Source organism: Vidua chalybeata, chromosome 24, assembly GCF_026979565.1.
Source record: "Vidua chalybeata isolate OUT-0048 chromosome 24, bVidCha1 merged haplotype, whole genome shotgun sequence".
NCBI classification, from domain to species: Eukaryota; Metazoa; Chordata; class Aves; order Passeriformes; family Viduidae; genus Vidua; species Vidua chalybeata.
The window spans coordinates 1,725,809-1,741,043 of NC_071553.1; the positions used below are offsets into that span (position 1 = coordinate 1,725,809).

The following is a 15,235-nucleotide window of genomic DNA, read 5'->3' on the forward strand; positions in this document are numbered from 1 at the left end:
GATCCAGCTGTTTCCTCTGGTCCTGTAACTGTTCACAGAGAACAGAGCCTGGAGCTGCCCCTTATGAGGATGCTGAAGAGCTCAGCGAGGTCTCCCCTCAGTCTCCTCTTCTCTAGGCTGAACAAACCGAGTGATTCAAAGCAAACAATCCAGAGTTAAGCAGGAAATCCAGGTCCTAAACTCTTCTTCTGCTTCTCCTTGAGGAGAGGGCAGAAGCGCAGGGGCTGGCAGCGTCAGCGGCAATGCCTTGGCAAAGCGAACCAGCAATTGCTTAATTGCTCCCAGCTCCAGCCAGGCAGCAGCAGGAGCAAACTCTGCACAGACCGGCACCGACCACCGGGGAAAGGTCACACATCCGCCGCCTCCGACTCGCCGGGATCAGCTCCATCGCGGGGGGATGCCCCAGGGCCCGGGCTCGCAGGCAGCGCTGCGCTGAGCTCGGAGCTCCCGCAGCTCTGCCCGGAGGATGCTCCTGCCGGGGCTGTCCTTGGGAACGTGCTCCCGTGGAGGACGCAGGAACAGCGAGACGCCGCTCTCCGGAGAAGCCATCTGCGGGGCTGCTCCCCGCGGCTGCCGGGCGCTGCCTGGCCCCAGGCCGGCGGGCGGGTGACGGGCCCAGGCGAGGTGCCGAACGCTCGCTGCCCCACGGCCGGCTCTGCGGGATGCTCGGCACGGCTGCACCGCCCTGCTGTGCCCTGCCGGCAGCCCATCGGGCAGCTTGCAGAGCGTCTGCTCGGTCCCCAGGCAGCTGCTTCACCTTCAAGCCTGCGAGCGATGCTCAGGCAGCGGAGGAGATGGGCTAATTCCAGCAGCCTGCAGGACGTCCTGACTGCCAGCCGTGTCAACGGAAGCAGAGCCATCCCTTCCTGAGTGCCGGACCCAGAGGTGACGGGGCTGGTGGGACAAAGCCGTGGGAGTGAAAGTGCTGGGCAGTGTCCGTGCTCTGGGTGCCAGCTCAGTGCCTGCCCAGGCTGAGGTGACTTTGAGGCTGCAGTGCTGTGTGGAGAGGGTGAGGAGAGGTGCTGGGGTGTGGATCAGGGCAGGGAGGCTGGCTGAGGGAGCCCATGCTCAGGAGGCTGCAGGGCAGAAATGGGCATAAGGATTGGCTGGTCATTAGTGGGAAAACAGGTCCCAGTGTGGAGCTGGAAGGTGCTCTTTGCACAGAGGCAGCTGGCTATGAAATCATGGCCAGAGGTGCAAGATGACCCCATGGAAGTGGAGCTTTAAAACACAAGTGAACAAACAGCAAGTACCAGTCAGGGATAAATCCAGATCTTCCTTTCCAGAGCACCAACTCCATAGGGACCCCATATATTGCTGAAAGTAAAGCCACACCTATAAGAAATCTTCAAGGTCCCTGAGACTGTGTCACAGACCTCTCTAGTCCTTACATCCCAGCAGATAATCCTAATGCAGAGATGTTCACGGACAGAGGACACAGGGGATCCCATGTCTGGCACATCCCTGGTTGGGCCAGGGTGAATGGCTGGTGTGGTAACAGCTGGCACTCTTCTCTCCATGTGCATCCCTCCATCACCAACCCTCCCAGCACCACTCTGGGCATCACCATCACCCCTGCCACCCCACTGCCACCAAGGTCAGAGCAGAAAGGAATGCTGGGGGACACGGGATGTTCCTGTTCTGGGACCTCACCAGTCCTTCCCCACCTGGGGAGGAAGGCAGGAAGGTGAGGGGCACAGCAGTGACCTGCCTGGAGCCATTTCCTTCAGTGTTGCTTCCTCCCATCCCCTCCTGGGTTTTGGCCCTGGAGACTGTCAGGTTCCTTTTCGCTCACACCACATTGCAGTGGCTGTCCTGGTGTCCTGGTCCTGTCCTTACAGCAAATTGACTCTGGGTTGGGATCTGCCCCCAGCCTGGACACCATCTCCCCTCAAAGCCAAGTCTGCCCTGGCCCCAGCAGTCCCTGCTTATAGGATCCAGCAGCTCTGCTCCCCAGGCCAGGCTGATGCAGCTGCTGCAGAACTGGGGATGTGACATGGGACAAGCAGGGCTGCACACAAAAGGCACTGTCCTGGCCAGAGCACCTCCCAGCTCTCTGCTCCCCACTGCAGCCCTCTGTGAGCCCAGCCAGGCTCCCTCAGGAGGGGCCAGCTGGCAGCATCCTGTCCCAAACAGGGGCTCAGAGGTGGCCAGAAGTGATTGCCCAAAGGTGCATTCAGGGGGAGGGAGGGCACGGCTGGGCTTCCCTGCTCGAGGTCTCTGCCCAGGTCACGGATGGGCAGCAATGAGTGACCAGGGACATCTGCAGGTGTGGGCGTGCACCCACCCTGTGCCCTGCGGGCGGGCAGGAGGGGCACAGCTCAGTCCCAGGAGGGCAGCAGACGTGGGTGGGTACAACAAGGTCCAGGGGACAGCTTGCTGCCCAGGTGGTACTGAGAACTGAAAAATGCCCTGGGGCAAGCAGTGTGTTCTGACTCCCTCTGCTCCTGGTCTCCCTCACATCCAGTCTCTTTCTACCAGCTCATGCCTCATTTTCCACCAGCACCTTCATTTTTGTGCTGTGGGTCTCCACAGGTCTGTGTCCCCTCCATGCTCTCCCTTCAAATGCACCTCCTCAGCAAGCTGGTGCGTTGGCAGAGGGGAGGAAGAGCAGCCACGCTGGCAGGTGGGAGCACGCTGGGCTCCACTTGTGCACCATCAGAGGTGTGTAAGGGTCAGGGCATCTCAGCAGTGCAAACTTTCCTGCTCCTAGGAGCCTGGGCCATGGCACATCTCCACACAACATCCCTACTGCGTTCCTCCTCTCCTGGGTGAGTGGCTATGGCCAAGACAGTCCCTTCAGTCTCCAACGAAGTTTTCTGCATAAGGAGCAGCCCAAGGGGCGGGGTGTGGTTCTAGAGGCTACATCCTGGGTGTCCTGCTTAGCTGCAGCTGGCACAGGCAGGTGTGTGGCTGGCAGAGCCAAGCCAGCAGCACGGGGAGCTCTGTGAGCAGCACAGGGGAGGTGCTGCAAGGATTTCCTGAGGACTTCCCTAAGCATGAGGACCTTGGAGTTGTGGTGTTTCAGAGGCAGAGGATGCACTGCATCCCAGCATCGCAGCTTCCCCTTTTTACTCTGAGTGGGGTCCTTTGTCATGGCCAAATTCGAGTGGAACCATTTTGCAAAGGAAGTGCATCAGCATCTTCCCTGCAGCATCCAGGGCCATTTCATGACCAAGGCAGAACCTGGCAGGAGGAATGTCTTGGTTTGAAAAGCCAGGTGTCTGCTAAGGAAGGCAGGAGCCTCCCTTGAAATTGAAAATGTCCCTCCCTACAAGTTATTATAATTTTGAAATTAAGGGGCTCTCAGGCAAAGATATGGGAATAACAATTCTTTACTAGGGAAATTAAAAATATAAATTTTAATAGTAGAAAAAAAAAACACTGCCAGAGTCAGAGCCTGCCCTGGCAGGCTGTGGGTCAGGGTGGTGGCAGCAGTGCCATTCCATGGGGGCTCAGCCCTCCTGCAGTGCCAGCTGTGCTTCTGCTGGAGCAGGATCCTGGACAAGGCTGGAGTTTTCCTCTGGAGCTCCAGAGCTGCTGGGGATGGGCCTGGGCTCCCTCTGGGAATGCAGTGGGGCAGAAAGCTGCTCCTCTGGGAATGCAGTGGGGCAGAAAGCTGCTCCTCTGGGAATGCAGTGGGGCAGAAAGCTGCTCCTCTGGGAATGCAGTGTGCAAAGGCTGCTGTGCTGTTCCAAGGGCAGATTGGATCCAGGTAGGAATGCTTGGCTCCTCCCCTGGGCGGAGCCTCTCCCCATGGGATGATGGAATTTTCTCAGCCATGCAGGGACACTCAGTGGCCATGAACAGCAGAGATCTCCTGGAGGAAGGATTGGCTGTAGGAGAGATAAAGAAAACTGCCCAATGAACAGCAGAGAACTGCCCCAGCTCTGACAGATGGAATAGAATGCACACTCCATTTCCAACTTAAGACACTCTCCTCAGGAACTCCTTAAGCTCCAAGACACCCAGATGGGACAGTTGCTCTCCACACTGAGAGCACAGGCACAGTCCCAGCCTCAGGAAATGTCTGCATGTCTGACAGCCTCTTACTCCAGCAAGAACCTGGTTTCTTTACCCTGGATCCTTCTGGAAGTTTCTGCAGATCTTGTTAAGTCCCGCAGTGCTGGTCATCCCAGGAATTGCTGAGCTCTGGCAGGGAAGGGGAAAGGAAGGGCAGTGTGTGGTGGGGCTGCCTCCAGGCCTTACAGATGTGTTCTTTCATCCCACACAGGGCACAGAGCAATTCCTCAGTCTATCCTCCAGGCACTGTAGGATCTGCAGGTAAGACACAGGTGCTGGTGGCCCTTTCTCCAGGATAAGGCTGTTCTGCTGCTGGCCAAGCCCAGCACTTTGCTCTGGAGCTTGGGCCCTCGGATGTCCTAGCCCTCGGGTGCACTGGGTGGCACTGGCCGGGTCTGGCAGCGCTGCCCAGGGAAGCTGTTGTTCTGGCACACCTGCAAACACACAGGTGTGCACAGACACACTGCTCTCTGGCAAGGTGACAGCACAGTCACCTCAGTGAGCTGGGCTGGGGTGGCTCTGGCCAGAGCAGCCCTCGGAGCAGACACGGGAAAGGTGTTTGGGGTCCCTGGGGCTGTTGGGGTGCAGCGGGAGCTGCTGCAGTGCAGCGGGTGGGGGTGAGGAGGAAGGAAGTGTGCAGAGCCCGGGCACGAGCAAACAGGAAGAGCAGTAGGGATGTGTCAGGGAGGGTGTGCAGTGCCCCACGGGCAGACCTGACCTACCTGAGCCAGGCCCCAGGGACCTTCATCCCCAGATACAGCCCCGCCCTTCCCTGCTGGGGAGGGGGAGCCCACCTGTCCTACCCTGAGGTACCCAGGGGTGCTCGTGGGTGCAGAGGGGTGTCCCCACGTGGGCAGGGGTTGGGGGATGGTGAGGCAGCACAAGGAACACACGGGCAGGCAATGAGGGTGGGAGGCACTGAGCGAGCCCTGGCACATTCCAGGGGGATGGGAACAGCCAGGGCACAGCCTGGGCAAGAGGACAGCAGGCATGGGAGGATTCATCCTGGCTTCCTGTGGGGCCAGTGGGGTGTGATGCCCCCAGAGCAGCCCCACTGCACCATGTCAAGCAACTGCCTCACGCCTCCTGCCATGGCTGCCTCTCGCCCATCCCTCCGTGCCCCATGGGTGGCACCAGTGCTGGCCATGGCGTGTCACAGAGGGCATCGAGCACACCCCAGCAGCCCCATCGGAGCTGCCTCTGGAGACACCCCGGGGTTCTGGGGAGGCCAGGCCGTGCCCGTGGCGGGCTGGCCGGTGGGGAGCAGGGCTGGGCGTGCAGGCAGAGCCGAGCTGCGGAGATGTGGCCGGTATGTGTGTGGGCGGCAGCCGGGGTGGGGGAGAAGGAGGGAGAGGAAGCAGCAGAGGCAGCAGCTCCTTTGATAAGCAGCTTCCTGAACACTTTCAAACCGTGGTGTCAGGCCGACGCGCGCGGTGCCCGCGGGCCCATGCCGGGACCGACGAGCCCTCGGCACAGGGCAGCAGGTAGGCAGCTCCCAGGCCAGCCACGCTGGACAGGAGAGCCCCCGGGCAGCGCCCGTGCCAGGGGCGGTGGGCACGTGCGTGTGGATGGCAGCGCCAGGCAGGCTGGGATGCTGGGCAGGCCATGGGAGCGCTGTCCCTGTGGGAGCTGGCAGCTGAGGCACTTCCCTGGGCATCTCCCAGGTATTTCCTGGCCAGACTGGGATGGGAGCCTGGGCTGTCTCTGGTCAGCAGCTGCTCTTGTCCTGCCTGGACTGAGGACACCCTGCATGGGGCATGGGGATGGTGCGAGTGGCAGTGGTGGCGTTGCCGCTCCCAGAAATGCCGCTGGGCAGCAGGGAATCCTGGGGAGCAGCTCCTGCCCTAGCTGTGCTCCCAACCACCATGTGGCCACCAGCTCTCCACAGGAGCTCCCTGAGCAGATGGGCTGCCTGGGATCCCACTCTTTGCCCACCAAGAGCTCTGACTCTGCATCACTGCCTGTCTCTGTGGGCCTGTCTCCTCCTCATGGAGGAAACAGGGGATGAGAAGGAGGCTCAGGATCGCAGGGTGCTGCCTGCACTATGAGGAGCTGTGCCCAGAGGTGAGTCAGCATCACCTGCATCTCCCCAGCTCTGCCAGGGGCTGACCTGTGGCTGGTGATGGAGGATGTCTGGCACCTTCCCCAGCTGGGCTGCCCCATGGCCTTTTGCTCAACCACCCAGATAAAGCAGTTTCCTCTTCACACTTGCTGTGACCTGCAGGATGGAGGAGGCTGTCCCAGGGCCATGAAGTTGTTGAGAGTGTCTGGTCTGTGTGTCCTGCAGCAGGAGATGGCCAGACTCCCTGCAGTGGCTACAGCCACCCCGTGTCACCTGCTGAGCACCACTGTGCTCAGACATTGCAGCTCTCGCTGTTCCCCACCACGTCCCCAGGATGAAGCAGGGGGACGTGATGGGCAAGGGCTGGGAACACAGACCATGTGCTTCCATGGAGGTGGAGAGCACCTGGGGCTCCCCCAAACCAGACTGTGCCCTGCCACCACAGGGTGGGTGTCCTCCCGTCAGGGGAAGCAGGTGGCCCTTGGTGCCATGCCCAGGGTCACCAGTGTGGGCTGCAGTGCTGCAGGCATCCCCAAGGGTGACTGTGCTAGGAGCTGTGCAGGATATCTGCCTGCATACAGGGGCTGGGGGTCCTGCTTCCAGGACAACTGAGCACTTAAAATCTGTCCCTTGCTTGCAGACCATCTGTGGGGGCTCCATCCAGCCTTGTGGTGTCTCTCAGATCTGACTTTTCTTTTCCAGCTGCTTCTCCTCGGATGGCTCCATGATCTCCCAGGAGCTGAGAGCCCCCTGTGTGGCCCTGCTGTGCTTCAGGACGAGGGCTCTGTGGTTGCTGCAGCATGGTCCAAGCCTGCTTGGTGTGCTCCAGAGTTCATAGGGGCAGCCTGGCAGCCCCGGCAGCTGCAGCAGACATGGACAAGCAGGATAAGCCCAGTCCCTCTGCCAAGAAGCACGTGCGACTCCAGGAGAGGTGAGTGTGCCTCGGGGTGCCCCTGGCACTGCTCATCCCCAGGGCTCCCCTAACATTCCTGCCTGCCAGCACGTGCAGGTGCCAGGTCTGAGTGTGGAGGCAGCCCTGGCCCCCACCCAGCCCAGGATAGATCCCGACACCTTCAGTCCTTCAGGGGCTTCCCAGCAGAAAGGCAAAATGTTCAGCTAGTTCCTTGTTCCTCCCCATCTGCAGGGGTCTCCATCTGGCTTTTGCTCAGTGTGGGGGGGTTCTACCTGGTGATGCTGTGGGGTGGGCTGTCCTTCTGTCCCAGGGTGGCAGTAGGTCAGCCAGGGACCCCTGTGCCTTGCAGGAGGGGCTCCAATGTGTCACTCGTGCTGGATATGAGCTCTCTAGGGAACGTGGAGCCCATCCAGCCTGTCTGCACGCCACGGGACATCACACTGAAGTTTCTGAGGACGTCCAGCCACGTGCTGAGGAAACAGGAGCTCCAGCAGCATGCCCAGAGCCTGGCACAGCTCCAGGAGGAGTTTTCGGTGCGATGATGACGATTTTCCTCCTCCCTCCTTACAGGAGGGGTGGCAGGGGCTGGCAGTGGTGGGACTGATGGGGTGAACATCGGGCTCTGAGCCCTGCTGTGCCCCACAGCCCCAGTGGGAGGGCAGGGGGTGTGGGCAAACAGAGGGGAGGGGTGCCCATGTCCCACCTGCTCCTTGCTGCACACGTGTCCTGTTGGGGTCCCTGGAAAACCCTGTCCTGCCATCCCATGCCATGCTCTTCTCCCAGCACTGCCTCTCTGGAAGGAGTCCCACCACAACTGGAGTAAAGACAGGACCCATCCCAGGAGCTGGCAGCTCTGGTGATGCCCCCGGGTCAGCTCTGCCCTGCTGGGCACCCAGGTCTGCCACCACCAGGGGACATAAGTGGCAGCAATGGGCTTTTCCTCATGGCTGTTTTCTCCCCCTGCAGAAAATCCCACCCAACTTCGTGAGTCCGGAGGAGCTGGAAATCCCTGGACGTGCTTTCAAGGACAGATACAAAACCATTCTCCCCAGTACGTGCCACTGCATCCCTTTGCCTGTGTTTGCCTGTGGGTGAGGGATGTCTCAGAGCAGCCCTGGCACTGGGGTGGGCACCCCTGGGTGCTGTTGCTGCTCCTTCTGCCCGTGTCGCAGGAGCTGGGTGTCGTGTTCCAGGGGGGTACACGGTGCTGGGGGGTACATGGGGAGCTCTCCCTGGGCTGTCCTACCCAGGTGTGCAGCACTCGTGGGGCCTTCCATGTCCCAAGGGCATGGTCCTAAGAGTGTAAAGGCTGAGGGTGTTCTGGAGGGACTCAGCTGGGCTCTAGTCAGGTTCTCTGGGATGTCCTGGGGGAGTTACCCCACCTGCTCACTACGGCGCCTGCAGGTTTGGGCTGTGCCCTGCCCGGGGAGTGAGGCTGAAGTGGGACAAGAACAGACCTGAGGGAGGGTGCACACAGCTCTGGGTATGGCACGGAGCAGGAGGACTCAGCATCCAGCCCCTGAGGTTGAGGCAGGGAGGAGGGGCAGAATCAGTCCCTTGGGTAAGGCCTGTGACATCTTTCAGATCCTGAGAGCCGGGTCTGCCTCAGGAGGGCTGGCAGCCAGGAGGAAGACAGCTACATCAATGCCAACTACATCACAGTGAGTGTCCCCCCAGTGCTCACAGGGCATCAGGCTGCAGGTGCCACACTGGGCCACACATGCTGGGGCACCCTCACCTGCTCTCCTGTGGCTGCCCTGGGAAGCAGACTTAACTTGCCACCCCTGTTGGAGCGGGAGGGATGTGGCTCCATCTGCACAGGGCAGATTCGCTGTTCCCGTGGTGGGAGAGTCTCTCTCAGCTCCTGGGCACATTGAGCACCCCAAAAGGCTCTCTCGCAGTGGCTTCTCCATCTCCTCCTCACACACTGGCCCATTGTCTGGCAAAGCCATGGGAGGCAGGCTGTGTCAGCAGGTTATGGCAGCTCAGAGATCCTCAAACCTCACACATCCTGGGATTTCCTCTCTGCTCAGGCAGCTTCCTGCAATTTCCCAGGAAGGGAGCTAATGAAGATGGGGTGTGGCTTATTTTTGGCATGTGGTGGGGTTCCTTTCCAGAGACTGAGAAATCCCCAGACCCTAGGGTGTTACTTAGACAACTTGGTTTTGATTCCATCCCTGTGCAAACCCTTCCAGGCTGCAGTCTCTGCCAGAATGGGGTCCCGTGTGAGCCAGGTGCCAGCTTTGCTCGGTGGGCAGGCTTCGTGCTGAGCAACTGATCTCACTGCAGCACCCTGCCCTTGGGGCTGCCCAGGGCCGTGGGTGCTGTGAGTGCCTGGCAGTGAGGGAAAGCAGCGCTTGGAAAAGCAGCCCACAGAAAGTGCTGTCTGGGGTGACAGACAAACCCCTGGGAGGTGGAGCTGGAGGGCACTCAGGAGCATTTTTTTTCTGATGGTGCTTGTGGCTCAGATCCACAGCAGCAGCCAGCACCCAGCAGGGAGGGTCAAAGCTCCTTTGAGACAGAAACACTGTGCCCAGAGCTGCTGGGAGCTCCAGGGGCAGTTGGACCACGGGCAGCAGAGGAGCTGTGTCTTCCTGAGGCAGCCTGGCAGCTGCACATCAGGTGACACTGGCACTCTGTCCCTACACCCCGGGGTGTGGGACACCCGGGGGATGCTGGGTTTTTCTTTACAAGGTCTTTTAAGGCCAAACTATTTAATTAAGAAATGACACCTAAATTATTTTCACTTTTAACTCAATAACTCAAATAATTACTCAAAGTCTGCAATGCGGGCTTTTTTCTCTAATTACAAAACACTACTAAAACTTATGAAGAAGAAGGTGAAGAAGAAGGACTAGTAACTGCTTTAAAATCTCTATTTTAGTTCTATATATATTATTGTATTCTAAAACTCTATACTCTAAGTTTTCTACTCAGTGATATTACACACTTCTAACTAAAGTACACACTCCTAATCCTAGTGCTATCAATCAATTCTGGAAGCCCTCTCTATGGCCCCAGGTCAATCACAGTGTTCCCCTGGGGGTCAGAGTCTGTCAGCACAGAAAGTTTAAAACTCTCAGCGTCCAGAACTCCAACATCTCCCCCTCTTTTTGCATCCCCTCTGTCTCACCCGACTGCTGGCAATGCACAAGCACTGCCTGTCCCTGTGGCACACACACCTGCACACAGGTGTGCACACTGAGGTGTGTACACCTCTTCAAAGGTGTAGCGGTGCAGGAATTTGTGGGCACATCAGAAAACTTGCAACCCAGCCTGTCTGGGCATGCCTGGGAGGCACAGGAATTTGGGAGGGCTCTCAAACCCAAAGGTGTTTGATCACATCAGCTCCACCTGGGATTGATGCTCTTCCTGCTGATGATGTTCCATGAAATGTTTTTGAGCATGGCTGTGGGGAGAAGGTGGAATTCCCAGGGTTGACACCCCCAGGTCTCCTGAATGGAAAATCACATTTCCTAGGAAAAATAAATCATTTCAAGGCATGAAAATAGGGCCCTGCAAAATTTTCCTGAAAACATTCCTGTCTCTTAGCTGGGCCAGTGCAACTTCTTGTGAGACCAAACCATTAAGAGAGTGCTGGGAAGGCCTGGATTTTCTATATCTTTGGCAATTTTATACCAGGAGAAGTCTGGAGGCAGAGGATGCCTGGAGCTGTGACACAGGGATTCCTGCTTGTCCTTGTGGAAATGCCCACAGTGAGGAGTGCAGCTCCTTGTGTGAGCTTTGCCTCGCCGAGGCATCCATCACGCTGGCTATTGTCACACTGATAGTGAACTTGGGTGTGCAAGGCCAGCTGCATGGACTTGCTCCTGGATGATGGGACTGGTGGCATGGGGAGGATGCTGGTGGCTCCTCAGCAGACCTATAAAAGCATTTTAAGGACAGGTTTAGTAGGAAACAGCATGTGTGGCTCAGCCTCTAAACCGTGGAGGAGAAAAGCGTGGCGAGGGCTGGAGTGAGCTGGGGACAGCCCCCAGTGGCCTCAGGGTGGCCCGGTCCCCTGACGGGCGTGTGCTCGGCAGGGCTACGCGGGGCAGCCCCGGGAGTACATCGCCACGCAGGGACCCATGCTGAACACCGTGACCGACTTCTGGCAGATGGTGTGGCAGGAGGAGGCTCCTCTCATCGTCATGATCACCGAGCTCCAGGAGCGCAAGGAGGTACCACCGAGCCTGCCCAGGCCCAGGGGCACGGGGCGGTGGGGTGCTGCTGACAGTGGAGGGTTGTGTGAGGCCAAATGTGGGGCTGTGCACCCACTTGTTGTGCTTTCGTCTCAGAGGGTCCCTGATGAATCACAAGTGGAGGAGGAGATCCCCAGGGCTGCAGGCTTGGCCCTGTCTGGCAATATTCCTCCTCACATGGCGGTGTGCTCCAGGCACGCTTTACCAGCTGGATAATGGGATAAAGGGTTTAGGGCAACCCCCAGGGATGGGGCAGAAGCAGTGGGCAGCAGTGCCCCTCTGCCCCCCAGAGATCTCCCCTAGGCTGAGAGCTCTCAGCCAGGGGATCCAGCCCAGGGGAGAGCTCTGGGGAGCCAGAGGGGCACTGCTGCCCACTGCTTCTGGGATGGGAGCCAACAGCACCTGCCTGGGGGAACTGAGAACTGGAAACTCTTTCCTGGCCATATCCTTGCTCCCTTCTCTCCCAGCTGACAGCCTCCCTGTGACCTGGGTCCTGCTGCATCTGGAAGCTCCCTGGGCTGAGCAGGGATATGCACGCCTGGGGCCTGGAAGCCAGGGCAGGGCATGGGAGAGGGTGCAGGGCAGCAGGTGCAGGGATAGGGATCTATCCTTTCTTTGCTTTCCCTCTGTATCACTCTGCATCCACCTTCCCTGCTCCCCTACCACCCCCAAGGTGCTGCCCCCTCCCAAGAGCACCGACTCAAGCACAGTTCAAACATCCAGTGGGTGCCTTGAGAATCTCCACAGCCACAAACCTGCCTTGTTCTCCAGAAATGTGTCCACTACTGGCCCGAGAAGGAGGGCACCTATGGCCCCTTCACCATCCACGTGCAGGGGGTGAGCGAGTCTGTGGAGTACGTGGTGCGGGACCTCTCCATCCAGGTGGGTCTGAGCCTCGTCCTGGGGTCACAGAGGGAGCATGCTGGGGCCCAGCAGTGCCCCTGACACCCCTGGGATCTCTAGTGAGATGGCAATGCTCCGTGACAGGAAAGAGGAGGGTTCATGATTCTCAGGAGCCCCTGCCAGAGGAGGGGTGTGCAGAGCCTGGAGAGGCTGGGAGGGAGCAGGAGCCAGCCCTGGGGTACAGAGGAGAAGGGGTCAGCTGGGCAGAGCAGCACCAGCCCTGTGTTTTTGCACTGTGTCATTGGGCTCTGCCTCATGGTCTCTCTGTGTCACCCTGGCTGACATCAGCCTGAAGGATCTGGCTTGCTTTACCTGGACTCTGGTGGCAGCATTGGAACACTCTGCATCTGTTCTCATCCTCTGGGATGGGACACATCCATTGTCTCTGGCCCAGGGGTCTCTCCCCCATGTCTGGCAGAGGCTCAAAGAGGGATTCAGGAGGAGAGTGGCTGAGATGGGTACGGGCTGCTTGAGCTCTGCTTGAGCTGAACTCCGCGTTTCATTTGGCCCATGCCCTCACATCCCCATTTCTCTTTGCTCTGTGCTGGAAAAGCTTGGGAAGGAAAGCCGCAAGGTCAAACACATCCTCTTCCCTTCCTGGCCGGACCAGCAGACACCTGAGTCAGCCAAGCCCCTGCTGCACCTGGTGTCCAAGGTGGAGGAGGCTCTGCAGACTGCAGCCAGCCCAGGGCCCATCGTGGTGCACTGCAGGTAAGAGCTTGCACCTCACCTGAGCCCTGTCTGTGCTTCTCCTGGGGGTCAATCGCACGTGAGTCCCCATGCACAGGTCCCACAGAGGTGCAGGAATGCACAGCCACCCTCCAGCAGAGTTGCCAATCAGCAGCTCCTGTCCTGGCAGCGGGATGGTGGCATTAGAGTGGCATATCCTGCACTGGGGTCCAGCAGGGAGGGAGCAGGAGGGGTCTGCATTTGCTAGCCGGCCCCCAGCCCCACCAGACACCCACAGCTCCAGCTCTGCAATATCCTGCTTGAGCAGGGAGATGGAACCAGGTGACCCCGTGGTTGGTCCCTTTGAACCTGACCTGTTCTGTAATTCCATGATTCCTGCTCCCTGTGCCACTGAGCACGGCCTGTGGCTTGGATGTGGAGCCTTGTTTCAGGACAACCCTCCTGCAGGAGGTGGCCTCTGCCTATTCTCTCCTTGCTGAGTGAATCTGGGGACAGTGGAGCAGAGCACTGGGTTGTCCCTAGGGAACGTGCAGCATGCACTGCTGCAGGCTGAGTGCAAAGCTGGTGCTGGGGTTAGAGCCCAGCTGGGAGAGGAGGGGGCTGCAGAGCCCCCTGCACTGCACAAGGATGGGCACAGACTGGCTTTGTGCTTCCAGAGCAGCCTCAGCCAGGCTGTGCCACACGGCAAGAACTCCTTGCCGTGGCAGAGTGACCCCAGCCCACGGCTTTTGTTGCCTGGCTCAGAACCTTGGTCTGGCAGCTGGGGCCAGGACCCCAGCATCCCTCTAGGAAGAAATCACAGCAAACCAATCCAGGAGTGCACCCAGCTCAGCAATGCAAGTGCAGGCAGTGGGTGCTGTGGGTGCTCACACAGCTGTGTCTGCCCTGCAGCGCGGGCATCGGCCGTACCGGCTGCTTCATCGCCACCAGGATCGGGTGCCAGCAGCTGCAGGACAAGGGGGAGGTGGATATCCTGGGAATCGTGTGCCATCTGCGCATAGACAGGTGGGTACGCAGAGAGGGTGGCTCCTTGGAGGGTCCTGCTGGGTGCCAAGCCTGAGAGCAGGGCCTGGGAGGGATGTGGCAGAGACATGGGGATGGGCATGGGGACTATTTCTGATGGAAACCAGAAGGATGGCTGGAGGATGTAGGTATGTGGTTAGCAAACAGCTCCCAGTGCCAGGCTGGTTCTGCAGTCAGAGCTTTTGTAGCTCTGCCATGAGGGAGAGGAGAGGGGCTATGAACCTGGCAGCCATCTGCTCCTCCCTTCTAGCTCCCTAAATCCAGAAACATTCCACCTGGCCACTTTTCAAGAAGTACAGGTGAAAATTAGCACCAAATCAGCTGCTAATGTCATTTTGAACAGCCCAGCAATGCTTCTGAGCCCCTCTCTTCTTTGGGCTGCTCTGGTGCCTGTTTCCGAGGCATCTTGACATGGCTGGTGAGGCGGGAATATTTGTGCCCTGGGGGCAGAGAGCTGGGAGCAGGGTTCTGTGTTTGGTGAAGTGTCAGTGGGCCCTGCCTTTCCCTTGCAGAGGTGGGATGATCCAGACGAGCGAGCAGTACCAGTTCCTCCATCACACGCTAGCTCTCTTCGCTTCCCAGCTGCCAGAGGGGGCAGGCCGCTAGTGCAGGGCTCCCACCGGGCTTGTGGCTCCCTGCTCTGACCTCTCCTGCACCAGCCTCGGAGACACCTTCACCTAAACCTCTCCTGATGCTGCCAGGCCACAGAGCAGCAGCATGAACATCCCTCGGGATGAGTACAGCTGAGCCAACCCACGGTGACTGTGGCTTTGGACCCTGGGGATGAGCAAGGTGAGGTGGTGCACTGGGTGCGCGAGGTGGCCACTGCTGCAGGCTCCAGGCAGATTTCACCCATAGAAAGCAGCTTTGGCTTTTGAGAGGTGCAAGATCCTGAATCAGAAGAGCAAGCTGTGCAGAGGAACTGCAGCTGGCAGATACTGGGAGCATGGTTTCCCTTTCAGCTGCAGACAAATGTCCATCCTGTTAGACACAGCACTGATGGAACTACCCTGAAATAAACAGAGTGTCTGTCCTGGCTGTGCATCCTTTGTGTGCAGGGCTGGGCTTGTTCCAAATATGCACCACTAAACTCTTCTTACTAAAGACACACCTTGATGGCTTCATGCACGGTCAGCTAACAGCGTTCCACAGCTTGCTTTCCTCTCCACCTTTAGCCAACACCTTCTCAACATTCTTAAAGCAGAATCATAGAATTATTAAGGTTGGAAAAGACCTCCAAGATCATCGAGTCCAACCTCTGATCAGACCCCACTGTGTCCACTAAACTGCATCATGAATTGCCATAAGTATTTGTTTCTTGAACACCTCCAGGGATGATGGGTCTACCACCTCCCTGGGCAGCCTGTGCCAGTGCCTGACCGCCCTTTCAGGGAAGAAATTTTCCCCAGTATCCAACCC

At 58.7% G+C, this 15,235-nt stretch overlaps 1 protein-coding gene across 4 annotated transcripts; it reads left to right on the forward strand.

Moving 5' to 3' along the window:
- Positions 1-254: 254 nt before the first annotated feature.
- Positions 255-14,849, forward strand: PTPN7 (protein tyrosine phosphatase non-receptor type 7). Of its 4 annotated transcripts, none has more exons than XM_053964260.1 (11): positions 256-885; positions 4,235-4,284; positions 6,788-7,016; positions 7,348-7,531; positions 7,965-8,049; positions 8,583-8,659; positions 11,042-11,179; positions 11,972-12,082; positions 12,657-12,814; positions 13,685-13,798; positions 14,329-14,849. In XM_053964260.1, the coding sequence occupies exons 3-11, from the start codon at positions 6,886-6,888 to the stop codon at positions 14,420-14,422; spliced, it is 1,092 nt and encodes a 363-aa protein (XP_053820235.1). In that variant the 5' UTR covers positions 256-885; positions 4,235-4,284; positions 6,788-6,885; the 3' UTR covers positions 14,423-14,849. The 4 variants fall into 4 exon arrangements, with proteins under 4 accessions (XP_053820238.1, XP_053820235.1, XP_053820236.1 ...); XM_053964261.1 differs by lacking the exon at positions 256-885 and adding an exon at positions 907-1,009; XM_053964263.1 differs by lacking the exon at positions 11,042-11,179 and having other exon boundaries at positions 255-885.
- Positions 14,850-15,235: the final 386 nt, after the last annotated feature.

Bases quoted from the DNA above. Each gene is read 5' to 3' on its own strand.
- PTPN7 (XM_053964260.1), top strand. From the start codon at position 6,886: ATGGTCCAAGCCTGCTTGGTGTGCTCCAGAGTTCATAGGGGCAGCCTG. The intron at 11,180-11,971 runs GTACCACCGAGC...CTTGTTCTCCAG, and splicing joins AGCTCCAGGAGCGCAAGGAG to AAATGTGTCCACTACTGGCC. The intron at 12,815-13,684 runs GTAAGAGCTTGC...TCTGCCCTGCAG, and splicing joins CCCATCGTGGTGCACTGCAG to CGCGGGCATCGGCCGTACCG.